The sequence below is a fragment of the Zalophus californianus genome, chromosome 13 (genome assembly GCF_009762305.2).
Source record: "Zalophus californianus isolate mZalCal1 chromosome 13, mZalCal1.pri.v2, whole genome shotgun sequence".
Taxonomy (NCBI): domain Eukaryota; kingdom Metazoa; phylum Chordata; class Mammalia; order Carnivora; family Otariidae; genus Zalophus; species Zalophus californianus.
In genome coordinates, this window is record NC_045607.1 from 12,586,267 (window position 1) to 12,603,383 (window position 17,117).

General features: G+C 37.6%; 1 protein-coding gene across 3 annotated transcripts in view; it reads right to left on the minus strand.

The window, feature by feature from the left end:
* MRRF (mitochondrial ribosome recycling factor) overlaps nt 1-17,117 on the minus strand; it is a 58,000-nt gene that overhangs the window by 40,517 nt on the left and 366 nt on the right. Inside the window, exons 2-5 of one of the 3 annotated variants that reach the window (XM_027614991.2) lie at nt 15,061-15,183; nt 12,160-12,371; nt 4,680-4,835; nt 1,490-1,608 (exon numbers count right to left, since the gene is read on the minus strand). In XM_027614991.2, coding sequence (XP_027470792.1) covers nt 1,490-1,608; nt 4,680-4,835; nt 12,160-12,343 — 459 coding nt within the window. In that variant the 5' untranslated portion in view covers nt 12,344-12,371; nt 15,061-15,183. The remainder of the gene's footprint in view (nt 1-1,489; nt 1,609-4,679; nt 4,836-12,159; nt 12,372-15,060; nt 15,184-17,117) is intronic. The other 2 variants (XM_027614992.2, XM_027614990.2) reach the window with 2 other exon arrangements.

The window sequence follows — 17,117 nt, forward strand, 5'->3', positions numbered from 1 at the left end:
AGAACTGAGCTATGTAAAAGAGGTTAGTGTGGACGAATAATTTAGATTAAGCACATTAGGGAAGGTTTCCCTGAGAAAGTGCCATTTAAGCTGTGATCCAAAATATGAGTAACAATTAGCCACACAAGAGTGTCCTAAGCAAAGGGAAGAGCATATGCAAAGGCCCTGAGAATACAAAGGGTGTGGTGTGTTTGAGGAACTGAAAGGCCAATGTGCCTAGAGAGGTGTACAGGGACGACAGTGGCATGAGACTAGAGAGATTAGAGACAGGCAGGGGCCACATCATAATGCAAATCCTTCTAGGCCACAATAATTTTTTTCTTAAAAGATTACGAAGCCCCTGATAAATTTAAAGCATGGGAATGACATAATCTAATATATGTTTTTGAACGTTCACTCTGGCTTCAGTATGGAAAATGGAATGGGGGAGGGGTAACAAGTCCCCCGCCCCGCAAGTGTGCCTCGAACATCAGCTACAATAGCCCTCTGATTTGAAACAGTTTGTTCAAAGCAAGGACTTTCCCTTACTCATACCTCTAATCCAGTTTGTCAAATCCAACAGGTTCTACTTTGGTCTCTGGAATAGAACTACTGAAAGAGACCATCGAAACAGGAAGGGACCTCAGATTCCTTCATCTCATAGTAACAGATTAGAAAATGGAGGTCAAACAGTCAGCTGGAAGGAGAGGTGGGACCAGGTTCCAGGTTCTCCAGGACTCCCAATCCAGGTCAGTTCCTACTGGACCAACAAGTAAAAGCCCATTTATTTCCTCAACCAAACTAAAATCATAGCCTCAAGGTTGCAATGATCTAAGGCAACCCATTTTACATCTTGGAAGCTCTGCTCTGTGCAATTCTACAATGACCAGTCCAGTTTGAAAGGAATATGAATTCCAGAAGGTCTGCTCCAAATGGTAATGCAAAGATCACAAACTGGAGGCCCATAGGCCAAATCTGGCCCATGAACATGTTCTGTCTCATAGTCTTTAAAAAAAAAAAAAAAAAAAGTGAATCAGTTATCAACATTTAACAAAGGTCTTATATAAAAATTTGAGTTACTGGCTTCATCTAGAAATAAAAACCTTAATATCTGATAACACTGATGACCAGGTCTACATTTCTGCCTGGCAATGATCAGCAGGAGATGGGCAGAGGCTACTCCCTTCAGACAGGGCACAGGTTCTCCTGCTTACTCCAGCCCCTTCCATCTGGCTAAGTGCCAATCACTGCATCGCCACTATTGTTTTTCTTAGATGGAGCCTGTTTCAGTATTCAAATTACTTGCCTGGACTTTTAGTGTTTGAGTTTAACAGAAAAGGAATTTAGAAACAGGAAGAGAGCATTTCCTTAAATCCTGAAGTTCCCTTTATTGTGCCTTCTCTCTTGTTTCATCTCAAGCTGGAGGGAATACTTCCTCCTGACTTGACCCAGCCTCCTCCATTCCAAAAGAGACCATGAAGAAGAATCCTTTTTGGCAAAGCCACCTCACCTCTGGGAAGCTGGCCATATTCACCAAAATCAGCTGTGGTGACTTCATAGAGATCTGGCCAATCTGGTTTAAAGCAAGCTTCCCATCAGCAGTTACCACAGTGATATGATCAAGGGATCCTAGAAGAAAAGTCACAGGGTGTTAGAATTCAGAAGGACTTTAACAACCCCACATCTAAGTCCCTACCTAATTCAGATTCAGCGAATATTCGGGGATCCCTTATCAACGTGGCAAGACCGTTCAAGGGGCTTTTGTAGGAGCAGCAGTGTCACATGATGGAAAGGGCTCACAAATGTTGACAGAATGAGGACTTCCTTACCATCCACGAGGGTGGCCAACCATAAATGGCTCATTCTGAGACACAAAGAGAAAGGTGGGGAGGAGTCCTTTCAGACAAATTGGGTGTTGTCCCAGCAAACTGCTGCTAGAATAATGCAGTACTTTTATGGCCCAAAGATCCGATTTGAAGTATTCAACCAGTTTCAATGTCATCACAAGAAAGGAAGTTGCTGATACCACGGGCTTCAATCTGGAAGAGTCCAGGATGTATAATGGTAAAAGTCTCCATGATTCTGAAGACCAATGATGTGGGTTCAAATACCAACTCTTCCATCTCCTGATTATTTGACCCTGGGCAGATCCCCTCAACCTTTCGGCACCTGTTTCCTGAACTCTAAATGGGGCATAAAAATTGTACTTCTCTCATAGTGTTGTTAATGAGGATTCAATGAAAGGGTTTCTGGAAAGCACTTGTAACTGTGTCCTGGCATATACAAGTGCCCAATAAATGTTAAATTATTTCTTGACTTTTTCCTAAGTTTTAACCAAACCAACCTACTTCCAATTTCTCTAATACAGTCTTCTTCTTGCCTCAGGACTCTGAATATATGTATTTTTCTTTCTATTGAGAATGTCCTTCTCTGTTCAGGTAACTCGGGTTCATTCTTTAACACTCAGCTATAACAGTATCCAATCTCGGAAATCTTAACTGACCTTCTGGGCCAGATTACAAACCCCCTTATGAGCTCCCAAGGACCATATGCACTCTTCTATAATAATCAGTATTTGCTGAACATTTCCTATGAGCGAGACATTGTGCTGAATGCTTTCTATAATTTGGTTGCTTTCATTATCACAGTAACACTAAGAAATAGTACCACTATTTTTTGAGATGAGAAAACTGAGGACCAAACAGTAACTTGCTCAAGGTCACAACAGCTCTTAATAATGGAGTCTAGTTTGGCTAACTCTAAAGGCATGGTCTTCACCACTCTGCTTTGCTATATGGTTTTGTCCATGTTGGTTTACTTGTCTATCCCTTCACATTAGGCTTGAGGCTCTTGGAAAGTGGGAACAATGCCTTTTCTCTATCTACAGCACCTATTCATCAGCACAGCATTAAGTGCTCAATAATGTTTTGATGAATACATGAGTGTGTAGATGGGCAAATGAATGGAAGAGGGCAAGAACAAACATGTGGATAAATCTGTATCTAGACAACTACCAAAAGCAACCAACTACCTTGGAGATAGAAATTGCTGGTAGACGGACGGAGGTGTGAAAGGAAAAGTGCCTGCTGGCTCAGATAGTAATGAAAGAGGATATGGAAGAATCTGGCACAGAAAAGACTGGCTGAGTTCAGTTTCACCCAGTCTCTTCATGGCCCCAAGTTCTATGGAGAACGTTACACAAACATAACCTTGAAGAGAAAGAGGCAAAGAGGAAATACCAACGGGAGGCCTTTTGAAAATGGATCTTGACTCAGCCTTCCTGATTTGCCATAAGATCCTGTGCCACAGAAGTTGCAACATGGGCTTTTCAGTATGCAATTGTGGCGTTTCCCATTCCCTAAATCCATAGCAACATAATGCATCAAATCCTTTTCCCTCAATCTGTCCCCAGCGAGAATCTCCCTCAGCCTCATTCCTGCCCCTCATTTTCTCAGAGGTTAACATTTAACAAATTACACTCCCAACCTCTTTCCAGGCCCATCATCTTTTTAAGTTCAACAAGAGTAGAGCTTGCTGGCTAATTTTAAGTATCACATTTCTCCCTGAGCTCCTCTCAAACTGCTCTCTGGTTTCGGCTGCAGAATGTTAACAGGCCAGAAAGCACAGGGGAGACAAAGCACTTTATCAGTTTCATACCTAAAATAATAAGCAAGTTTAAAATAAACAGTTGGGAGAGATTGAATGGCACGCTCTACTGTCAGCAAAGGCAGAAATGCCCCAGTCCAAAGGTTGACAAATGACGGAATGGTCTTCTGATTTCACATAGGATCTCGTCTCCCTGAACTCAGTATGTTTCTGCTGGTGTTTATAAATGGAGCTGTATATTTTTCACTTGGTTTTCTTAAGAACAAGCTCACAAAACATTTTCTAGTTTCCTTAGGAACGATCCCAACCAAGATGTGAGTAGGAGCAGCCCAAGCTCCCATAGATACCTTCAGAGGGGGTCCCAGGCTTGACTCTAGGATGATGACAATTTCCAAAAGGCCAATTTAACAGCAATTGGATTTTTCCTGCCTGCCTGCACCATTAGCTGACAACTCACTTCTTCCATCACATCTGCAAACAGTTCTCCTAGACAGTTCTGACATTTCCCACTTAGAAAAGCCACTTTCAGGAAGTTATTAACCCAAACGGAATCTTCCTGGTCAAGCTCAGGGGTACAGAAATGCCTCAGACGGATAGGTTTGCAGCCACTTGGTTCCCAGTAAGGGATAAGAATGGCCAAATAGGACAAACTGCGAAAATCAGACAAAGATGTCGGTTACTGTGAGATTATATACCTAGAAGTGCTTATATAGTATAATCTTAATAAAACCCCCATTTTTTGAGAATGCAATTCCATGACAGCAAAGACCATGCCTATTTTCTGTTCACCACTATGTACCAGCACAATACTTAGTTCATCGTAGACAAATATTTGCTAAATGGATGAATAAAGTAGTATTAACGATGAGCAGGCACTGTGCTCCAACCATTCCGTATGTTACCTCATATATTTTAATACTTACCCCAAAGCTATGAAGTGGGAATTTAGACAAGGAAACTGAGGACCAGAAAAGTAAAGTAACTGCCCATGGTCACCAGTTAGAAAGTAATAAAACCGGGACTGAAACCCAGCTCTGCCAAAGCCATGATCTTTCCACTATGCCCCTCTCCAAAACATTGGTTCAGCCACTAACCTGGTGAGGTCCTTATATTGATAGTCTTATTGAAATTATCTTTGAGTACTTCCATCACAGACTTCATTTCTTCATCCACCTCTTCCAAGCTGATTATATCCTCAACCAAGGCAGCATTAAGATTCACTCTGGTTTGGATTTGTCCTTTCCCTTTGGCTAGGAAGTCAACAATCAGTGAATAAAAGAACAGCAGCATACACAGAGACAATAAACAACTAGTGAAGAAGTGCCACTAAGTGCAGAGAAAAATGCCAAGTGCTAAAGAATTATACATTATTAGTGCCCTAAAAGAGAGCCTACACTGACTGTCCACTAGGTACCCAGCACTGTGCTAATCACTTTCTGAGATACTAGTGAAGGCACAAGCTTTATAATGAAACACCTCAGGTGAAAATCCTGGCTATGATGCACACCAGTTTTATGACTTTGGGCAAGTTACTCTACTTTGCAGAGTATCAGGTTCCTTGCCTGTAAAACAGGGATAATACCTATATCGCCAGGTTGCTATGCTACAAATTAAGTAATTCAAATACCTAAAAGAGCACTATCCATATGGCAGGCACTCCATAAATGAATTCCTTATTTTTTAGAAAAATAAACAGAAGATAAGAGAGGTAAAGTGACTTGCCTAATGTCGCAAGGTCATGAAATAGTAAAGCCAAGATTTGGTCCCGGATCTGCCTAATTTTAAACCCGTGAACTTTCCATTAGATTGTCTCCAAAAAATCTAACTGGAGACACAGGAAATATATTAATTCATTTTAAAATGAATACTAAGACAGGGTATGCAAAGTATCTGATAGCTGGGACGGACAAAACGAACAACAGTAGTTAACAAACATTAAAAACCACCAGTGGTAATAACAATGGTTGTATTTCAGAAAATCAACAGCAATGGGGGCTGAAAAAAATTTGATTTTATGCCTAAGCCACCATGGTGATTTTTCATATATGTTCTATGTATATAGATCACTTTCATGAGTAAAACAAATATTCCTGCCTTTCTTCATGGAAGGTGAGTGAAGGGAAAAAAGAATAAAAATATTAAGCAATACTATCCTACACTTAACTACTCAACAAATATTTATTGAGATTCATTCATAACAAATTTTATTGAACATCTACAGTGAGCTAAATCCTGTGATATTTGCAGAGCACATTATAATTTGCAATGCAATTTAAAGTACATTCTTCTATTAGAAAGTCAGAGCAGCTCCCCGAGGTAGGAAGAACAGAGATTATTATTGTCCCCTTGTACAGGGAGATGAGATGAGAAATTTATAGCACAAGTCATTTTAATGTTTTCCCCCAAGTACCAACCAGTAAGCAGCAGAGTGATTTTTTAAAAACATGTATTTGCTTGTGTCCCCACCATGCTTGAAACCTTATTGCTTTTAATAGAACAATGGCTTAGAATTTTCAAAACTGATGAAAGACGAGAATCTTCAGATTCAGAAATACAGGTTCCAAAGAGGATAATAAAAGTAAATTCATACCTAGACATCCTGTGAGTGCAGAAAACCAAGGACAAAGAGATACTGAAAACAGCCCAAGATAAAAGACAAGTGATCCACAAAGGATCAAAATTCAGAATAACAGCATACTTTCAAAGAACAACAGGAGCTAGAAACAATGGAAATAGTATCTGCAACTTTCGATTTTTTTAAACTAAGAATGCATGTTAAAAATTTTAAGTTATGCCTATCAGTATCAGGATGGATAATATGAACGAAATAGTATACAGCCATGAGAAAGAAAGATCTACAACTACACAGAAGAAAATGATTCTTACAAACATACTGTTGAGCAAAGAGGCTAGACACCAGAATACAGACTGTGCAGTACAAGAGTCAGATACAAGAATGTACAGTACAAGAGACAAAACTAACCCATGCCATTAGAAGTCAGAATAACAGTTACCTGCAAGGAGTAGAAGAAGGTGGGAAGTTACTAGAAGGGAGCATAAAGGGGACTTCTGACATGCTGAAAATGTTGATTCTTGATCTGGGTGCTGATTACACAAGGGTTTTCAGTTTGTGAAAATTATCAAGCTATTTCCTATGACAGCTGCACTTTTCTATAGGTGCTTTTTAATTTCTATAAAAAGTTAAAAACAGAAATTAAGGGTAACTACTAAAACAATAAGAAATAAGATGTATAACTTCCAAATCAGCAGTGATGAAAAAAGAGAAATAAAGAAATCTGATTAATTCAATAGAAAGGAGGGGGAAAAAAAGAAGAAAACTATGATAAAGTACAAAATAAAATGATACACAAATACTCAGTAATCACAAGAAATATAAACAGACCAAGAAGATCATTTAAAAGTTAGAAATTCTCAGTAAGAACTTTTTAGGTCTAGTCATATACAATATATAAGAGGTCTTACAAAAACATGAGATTATAGAAAGTTTAATGTATAGGAATGGAAAAATTATAACCCCAGCAAATATTAAACAAAAGAAGGCTGTTGCAATTACATTAATACCTAGAAATAGATTTTAAGACAAAATGCATTATTAGAAAAAATGAAGACCATTTCATAATGACAGTAAAAACAATTCACAGAAAGATATTACAATTCTGAGCTTCAGTATACCCCATAACATAGCCTCAAAATTAACGGAATGAAAAGGAGAAACTGATGAGTCAATAATCATACAAGGACATCCAAAATACTTTCTTCATAACTGATAAATTGAGCAAATAAAAAAATAAATAGAAAATTTGATCAACAAAATTAGCCAACTCAATCTAATGGTCATACATACAATCCTGTACCCAGCAATAAAATATGCATTCTTCTCAAGCACACTTGAACCTTTATACAAAATAACCATGTTCTAACCCACAAAGCAAATCTCAATAAATATCAAAGAATCTATATCATATAGGACACATTCTCTGATCACGGCGGGATTAAGCTAATTCTCCAAAAAGCGTTATGTTTGAAAAATTTAAAACACTTCCAAATAACTCACAGACTACAGAAACACATAATGAAAATTTAAAATATTTAGAAAAAGGCAATAAAAATACTGTGTATCTAAAACTTCTAGGACGCACCTGAAGTTGTATTTAGATAGAAGTTTATAGCTGTACATGCTTATAAGAAAAGAACAAAGGTTGAAAATTAATGAACTGTCCAGTTCAAAAGATAGAAAAAGGACATGGAAGAAAATAAAAAATAAGGGCAGAAATCAATAAAACTAAGAAAAGAGAAATCACCAAAATTAAAAGCTCTTTTTAATAAGGCCTATGAAACCAACAAACTTCAAAAGGAAAGTAGACAAATCAATATTAAGAAAGAAAAGGAGGAGAGTTATCAAAACATTACAGATTTTAATAATCTTAAGAGACTATTTTGGACAACTTTATGCCAACAACTTTGAAAACTTAGAAATAATGAAAAATTTCCAAAAACATATAATTTACTAAAACTAACTCAAGAAAAAGAGAAAATCTAAGCAGCATCATAACCATTAAAGAAATTGAACCTATGATTTAAAGTCTGTCCACATACATGTCCACATACCAGGTCCAGATGATTTCACAGGCACATTCTACCAATCATGTAAAGAACCAATTAACCCTGATCTTATCAGACCATCCCACTGAGAGACAGACTGAGACAGAGATGAATTCCCCAACTCAAATTATGAGACTGATACAGTCTTGATACCAAAACTGGACAAGGATAATGCTAGAAAGTTATGCCCATCGATATCAGAGAGTTACATTAAGGCTAATCTCACGTAAAAGTATAGACTCAAAAACCCTAAATTAATATTAGCAAACCAAATCCAATGACATACGTATAGATTATGTATCAGCAATGTACAAATTATGTATCAAAAGCAAATAGGGCTCATACCAAAAATGCAAAAGCGGTTTAACATCAGAAAAAGCTATTGATGTTGAGTCACCCCATTAACGGATTAAAAAATTTAAAAAAATAGATGATCAACTCAATAAAAGCAGTAAGAGCATTTGATAAAAACTTAATACTCATTCAAATAAAGGATTCTTAACAAAATAGGGACAGAAAATATTTGCTTATAAGAGAGACCACTGAAAAAATAAGCAAACGTAATTCTTGATGTTAACATATGAGAAGTGTTCCTGATAGAGTCTGAAATAATAATAAGGATGCCTACTATCATCAGTCATGTTTATTCAATTATATTCAAGTTCTTAGTCTATGCAGTTGCGGGGGAGAGAGAAAGGGAAGGAGAGAAAGAAAAGGTATATGGATTAGAAAGGGAAAAACAAAGCTATCATTATTTACAAATACTGTAACTACCTATACAAACAATAGATTTAATAAAAGATTTCAAGGTTGCAAAACCCAAGATCGGCGTATAATAACCAAGTGTTCCTATTCACCAGCAACCAAACAGAACACATAATCTTTAAAAAGATATGAATTTAAAACAACAAATCTTCCATAAAATAATGTAACAGATATACTCATGACCTTAAGTTAGGGAAATTTTTCTCAAATAGAAAAAAAAAACAACACCATTCATAAAGGAAAAGACTGATAAATTGGACTATATTAAAATTAAAAACTTTTGTTCATCAAAAAACACCATTAAAAGAGTGAAAACTACGTATGCATGACAGAAGTCTTATCTTTAGAATATGTTAAAACTCCTACAAACCAATTTTTTTAATGGGCAAAAGACTGGAAAGAGGATAAACAAAGAGCCAATAAACAAACATGAAGGGGCTCACCATCATCAAGAAATTACAAATTAAAACCACAATGAGATATAACTGCACACCCATCAGAATGGCTAGAAATAAAAAGACTGACTATATACCAAGTGTTCATGAGTATGTGGAGCAAAGAGAAAGCTAAAACATTTTTGGTAAGAGTGGACACTGGCAAGACCATTTTGGAGAACTGTATGTAGAGAAACTGAATATACGCATCCTCGAAGACTCAGAGATTCCCCCCTCTTGGTATAGGTACACCATCAGAAAGGTATTCATATGGGCACAAAAATCCACGTACAGGCATGTTCATAGTAGCATTATTTATTTTAGCTCAAAACTGGAAGCAACCCAAATGCCCATCAACTACAGAAAGCATACACAAGTTGTGGTATAAGCCTTCACTAGGATACCATAAAGGAAGAAAAATGCACAAACAACTACAACATGCAACAGCATGGACAAATCTCACCAAGAGATTGTTACCAAAGGAAGCCAGACACAAAAGAAGCCATACTGAGTTCAAAAAGGGCAAATCTAATCTACAGTGCTAAAGTCAATAAAATGGGTTATCTTTTGAAGGGTGACAACTGAAAGGGACATGCGGAAAGCTTCCAGAGTACGAGTGATGTTCTATATCTTGATGTGGGTGATGGTTACAAGGCTGTGTTCACTTGATGAGAATTTTCTGTACTGTAACCACTTGCAAGTTAAGTATGTACTTTCCTGCATATATGTTATAACCCAAAAAATTACTTTAAAAATATACGTATGTGATCAAAATGATGATATCCCAGAAATAAACCTGATTAAAGAAAAGTGTAAAATCTTTATGGAGAAAAACTCACAGTATGATTATAAATTTCATATACAAGAGCAAATGGCCAGAAAGAAGAAAATGAAAAAGTGTGTGCATATGATGAAGACAAAGATTTGTAACACCAGATTCAAGATATTACGACAGTGATAAAGGAATTTAGAAAGGAATTTAGTGTAGGGAGAGATAAGTAATTCAACAAAATTAAGAGTCAAAAATAAAATACATAAAAAGAAACTTGACATGCTACAGAGGAGTAAAGAATGAGCTAATCGATACACGATATTGACAGAACTTATTACCCATCATAAAAAAGAAACTTTAGAAAACTAGATTCCCAACCTCACAACATATTCAGGAATAAATTCCATATGGATTAAAAACCCATGAAAAGTAAAAATCTTTAAAATATTCAGAAAAAATATAGAAGAATAGCTTTAAGACCTTGGATAGGTAAGGATTTGTTAAATAAGACATAAAAAGTACAAATGATAAAGAAAAGGACTAAAAAATATGACCATATTAAAATTTATGCTCAACAAAAGATATTGGTAAGTAAAAAACAAAGCAGACAGCTATAACACATAAAATCAACAGAGGACTCTCATTCCTAACACAGAAAGAATCCAATAAACCTAAAAGAAAATGTCAAGCCACCAACTTTTTAAAGAGGCAATCAAAAAAGATAAAAGCTAAATAGCCAATTAAAGTTGAAAAGATGCTGCTTACCCGCTGTAGCTAATGTGTGTGACGCTGTGTGCATCAAGAGCCCCCCATTTCCAGTTCTGCCACTAACTAGATGTGATCATGGACAAACATCTTACAAAGGCACCCCGGCTTCCTCATTTGTAAATGGTGAGATCTGTGCTTCACCAGATAATTACAAAAATTTCTTCATTGGATAATTCTAATTCTTTCACTGGATAAAGATCAATTTATTAAATATGTGAACTTAAAAAAAATTAGTGCAACATACAGATTAAAAGTTGTTGCCATTATCACTATTAACAGAATGTAAGTCTTCTAACTAAGTATTAATGCTCTTTCAGCAACTTGTTCATTTTCCTATTAATAGAAAAGAGAAGGTCCATACGAAATGATAAAAGGAAAGCCGGTGGAAAAAATACTCAGCAGCATCTTTCCAGCACCATCTTTGGGAATGGACACCCTGACCCACCACTGCAAAAAGCAGGTGTGCTTGACAATTTTCTGTCACTCCTTCATTCATTCAATGTTTTTTGATACATACTACGTGTCAGGCCCTCTTAGGTACTAAACAAGATACAGGCCCTATCCTCATAAAGTCCGGCATAGAAGACATATAACAAACAATAATTCTTACAATTAATTGATTAATTAATGAGTGCTGTGCTAAGGACGTCAAATGTAAAATAACCGTGCGTATGAGTGCGCGTAACAAGGGACCTGACCCAGTCTAAGAGGTCAGAGAGGGCTTCCATGAGGAAACGCCATTTAAGCTGAGACCTGCGGTATATCAAAGTCTCATTCTTGGATGACACAAACCATTAAGATCATCCATCTAAATCCACGGCTCTAATACCTCCTCACCCAACAAACTTCTGGTTTTAATTTTACTTCCAACATAGGTCTTGCTATAAGGAGAAAACATGTTGATCTCTGCCACAAATAGTCTGATTTGCTTGGCACTAACATCTCTAATTCTAAAACTAAAAGAAGGAACTCAGACATTTTCTAAGAAATGGTAACATGGGAGGCAGCATGGTAATGAGCAAACAGACCCTCAGTTCTACCACTGTCTCTGTCACTGTGGTATCTTTTAAGCTGATCAACTGAACTGTCTGAGACACCCTCTCCTCATTCTTCCACAAGAGGAGAAATTCAGTACCTCTCCGAGATCCCTTCCAGCTATGACAGTTCAAGGGCTAAATGTAAGAAAATGGTGAGCAGGTCATGTATCTCTACCTTTGGCTTTCTTGGTAGCAAAATGACAGACTGGTACAGCTGGAGAGGCCATGGATTGCCCACGGTCATTTTGTCTTCCACTCACTGTCTTCAGCATCCCTTCCGAAACAGGTCTGGTCCAGGCTGCAAGGGAGTTACAAAAGACAGGGTGGACCAAGCGGAAGCACCTTAAACCCAAGGCCATGACTGAAGACAATCCTTGTGAACATTCACTAAAAAGAGTAAGACAAAAAGGAGATCTAAGTAAAACAGACTGTATTACAACTTCAGAAAATAATTTGTTATTTGTTAAATAATTATGAAGCAACCCCTGCAAACTGAGCTGTGTGCTAGGCAATTTAAATATATCATCTCCTCCCAACAGCCATCCAAGGAAATATGATTAGCCCCATATTACAGGATGAAGAGATTGAGGCTCGCAGAGATTTAAGTAACTTGCCCACAGTCTGTAAGACTCGATATTGCCAGGCTCTTTCTACTGTACCAAATGCCTCTTAGAGTACACAGGGAACACAGAGTAAGTAAACGTGCAGCAGCCTAAATCTTTAATGATGCTAATTAAATCCTTACATGAGAAAAGGCAAAAAATCTTGATAAAGTTATACTATAAAGAGGGAGGGCAGAGCACTGAAAGAGGACTTTAAACTAAATAAAAAAAAAATCATTTCAACAGGCATAAAATGACTGGAAAATTCACACGACAGCATTTAATTAAAATTTTCTTTGGTTCCTTATGCACTGATTACCAATTAGAATGCACTTTACTTTAATGTGAGTCTGAAGCACGGTTGAGGTTTGAGGTCTTCCACGTTACAGAACTGAAGCTCTGGAAAATGCCACCCTCCTCTGTGTTAACACAAGTTACACATTATACATCTAAGGTTCTGACCATGAAAAGATGCTAGCATCTAGCTAATGTACACCTAGCATCTGCCAGGAATCTGGCTATCACTCAGTTAAAACCAAAAACAATTCTCATCAAATACCTGGAAGCTACTACTATCTTTGAAAATTTGTCCTACACCTCATTTAAAAAAAAGAAAAAGAAAAGAAAATCCTATCCTAAAATGTTGATGCAGTAGAACTAAATCAGAGCATCTACTCTGTAGCCAGATGGACTCCAACCCCGGCTCCACCGCTGACTAAATGCTCTTGACCTGACTCTGCACCTCGATTTCCTCAACTGTAAAATGGGGATAATTATAATTATTTCTTGGGCGCCTGGGTGGCTCAGTTAGTTAAGCGACTGCCTTCGGCTCAGGTCATGATCCTGGAGTCCCGGGATCGAGTCCCGCATCGGGCTCCCTGCTCGGCAGGGAGTCTGCTTCTCCCTCTGACCCTCTTCCCTCTCGTGCTCTCTATCTCATTCTCTCTCTCTAATAAATAAATAAAATCTTTAAAAAAAATTATAATTATTTCTTAGGGTGGGGAAGAATAAATGAGTTTATGCAGGTAAAATAATTGGCACAGTGCCCAGCAGACAGCAGGAGCCCCCAAAAGGGTATCTGTTCGTAACTATCGTCTTTCCTTTCAAAAAGACTTTCATGCGAGGGTCAGACACAATAAAGAAATCTTGCATGTCATTATACAAGATAGCCTAGTCAGTCAAATCTGGATGTACATTTCTTTTTTTTTAATTTTTTATTTAAATCCCAGTTAGTCACCATACACCATACATACACCACACACCATATATTAGTTTCGTGATTCCACACTTCGTCCATCACCCAGTGCTCGTCATGACTAGTGCCCTCCTTCATCCCCATCACCTACTTAACACCCAGCTGCTTTTATTTTATTTATTTTTTTATTTTGGATGTACATTTCAACTTTGGACAGTTCACTCCAGCTATCTGGGCATCACTTTCCTCATCTGCAAAATGAGAAAAATAATCCTGATCTTAAAATGAAATAGTAAGTGTATGGAAAACACCTAGCACAGTGCCAGGAATACAGTATTTGCTTATTAAATGCTAGCTATCATTATCATCATTTCTTAAAAGAAAAGCAAATGAGCAAAGGCAAATTATTTCTCCTGATAGAATTTTTTTCTCTCCTGATGGGATTTTTAATAGCAAGGGATGCTAGATGTCATGGATTAGTATATGAAGTCAGTAAAAACAAATCTGGATTAAAAAATGAAGAAGTATCTTTTCTTCTTCTTTAATTATTATCAATAGCTGCTATTAACTGAAGTCAGGCCCAGGCTGCTTGCTTTACCTGTACATATTTCACTTAATCCTCCCAATAATGCCCCAAAGAAAGTAGAGTAATCTCCATTTTACAGATGTAGAAACTGAGGTTCAAAGAGACTGTCACTGTCCAAGGGCATGGAACTAATAGCTCTGCCCTATTTCGGCAAAACTGTTCGCAAAATTTGGCTCTGAGTGAGGTTTCTATATCTAGATTTTTCTAATATAGCCAATGCCTAACCCACACATATCCAAATATGGCTGTATAATAATGTGTTTTTTTAATTTATTTTTTTTAATCTACAGGGTCTCAATTTGGCTGCTCCATTTAAGACAGGTTTCCTGGTGTTCCTGTTGCAGGTCCTAATACCAAGCCACAAAGCAACAGGAAATCAAAATGGGTTAGAAATAAACAACCTTTGACAGAAAATGCAGTACCCAAAAGCAGACCCAGTACATGTGAACCGGAAGACAACTCTATAAATAAACCACATTGCTGAAATGTTTTAGGCACAGATTTTAATTGCACAGAAGTCAGGAAATTTCAAAGTGGAAGTTCAATAAAGGCAGTCCCCTTGGGCCCTTTACCTTAAGGACATGCATATTAACAGTTCAGCACAGAAGAATTAAAGTCGAGGAAAGGAACTGTCACAGGAGCCCAATCCAACAAAATTAGCCTATACGCAGAGAAATATGTGTCAGGAAGTACCTGGGCTTTGGACACGGTGTTGAACTGGAATCCCGCACTTATTAACTCTGTGACCTTGGGTAGATCATTTCGCCTCTCTGAGCTGGTTTGCACCCCATTTTTACCATGGTGATATTAATGAGGCTTTAAAAAGATAATTATAACAATAAAAAATGAAACAATTGCCAACACTTACAGAGTTACAACTATGTGCCAGAAAACAATTCTAAGTGCTACACTGCATACATTAACTTATTTGAACCTCATGGTATCACTATGAAATAAGTACTATCAGTACACCCATTCTATGGATGAAGAAATAAAGGCACAGATAAATAATTTGCCCAAGATTAGAATTCAGGCAGTCTAGCTCCAGAGTCTGTGCTCTTAACCACTATACTGTACTATTACGTACCTGAAACCACTCAGAGCAATTACGGACATTATTGTTGAAACCGTTGAAGTAATTCTTAAAACTATTTGAAGCACATACTGTTTTTCCAAAGTTAAGGTTCTCAAAACTTGACTTTGTTTTCCATAGGTGTATTTTAATTTTAAAAAAGAACTAGATAAGGAACACAAAGCCCATTGTCCACTGTCCCAGCAACCTCTCCCAATTCAGCTGTATATCAGCTTATGATATGTACATTTTTAATACTTTCACATGTATTATCTGATAACCAGATTTGTGATTACCACCCACATTTTACAAATAAGCACACTCATTTTTCATTTCCTGGAATATTCCTTCTGCTCCTAGGTCTTCAAACATACTGAAGTTGAATCTGCTTGGAATGATCTTCCCCCACCTCTTTAATGAACTACCGCCCATTCTTCTTTCAGATTTCAACTTAAGCATCACTTTCTCAGAGGATGCCTTCTCTGGCCGTCTCCTCCAACGCAACTAGATCAAATGTCCTGTAGTTTTTGTTAACACCCTACACTTCATAGTGCTTAAACAATATTAGCTAATATTTGCAGAGTTATTTGATCATTGCCTAATTCCCTCCACAAGACTATAACCATCGCAAGGACTGATCTATGGTTGTCTTGTTCACTGCCATACCTCCAGTACCCAGCACAGTCCCTAAACACAGAAGGCACTGAATACAAGTGATGAATACATGAATGAAAGTCTAGAAAGAGCAGGTCCTTGACCAAGGTCACAATTATGTTTCGATTTGGAATCTAAGCCTCAGACTGAAGGTCCTGGGATCTACTTACCAACAGAGCTTCAGCGATCTCTTGGTTTGCTAGATTTTCCACATACAGATAGTAGGGTACGCTCTCTAAATTCAGTGCCATGTAAAGGTGTTTATAGCAACTGACTACATAGAATCTGACTATTCATAGTATCATGACTATAGTATAGAATCACGGCCCTGACATAGCCAAAGGAGGGTAAGACACTTTAACAGGTGGAGAAAGAGCTTTTGCCTAAGAGCTAGGAGGTATGGATCCCAATATTCCTAGTTCATCACTCCCTGCCAACCATCCTCTATAGATTCATAATCACCTGTACTCAAAAAGCATTTGTGCCAGCTCTAGGACTGACATATGACTTGTATCAAATCATTTCTCCCACCTAGGTTGTGTTTCCTCAACTGTAAAATGAAAGGGTAGTGCAATGGAGTGTAGTGAAAGGAAAACGGAACCAAACTTAGAGAACACCTGGGAAAGAGCTCTGGTTCTAGCACTTCCTAGATAAGTGACCTCAGCTAGGTCGAACTCTCTGGACCTCAATCTCCTCTGTAAAATGTAGATGACAATACTATTTGTCAGGGTTACCAGGACGATCCAACGAGATAAGGGCTGCAGAAACACTTTGTAACTAGATAACAGCTACAGAAATGACAACTGTTTGCCAAGGAAAGACACAGAGTAATGGCTAAAAGTTGAAGCTTTGTAATTTAAGTTCCATCACACACTGGCCGCATGACCCTGGTAGTTATTTCTCTGAGCTTCCATTTCTTCATCATGGGGGGGAGGGTAATAATACCTACTTCCATGGGAAAACTAAATGTTCCTGCCAAATAGTGGGCTACTAAGTAGTGGCTACTTTTGAGTAAGCTCCCTTC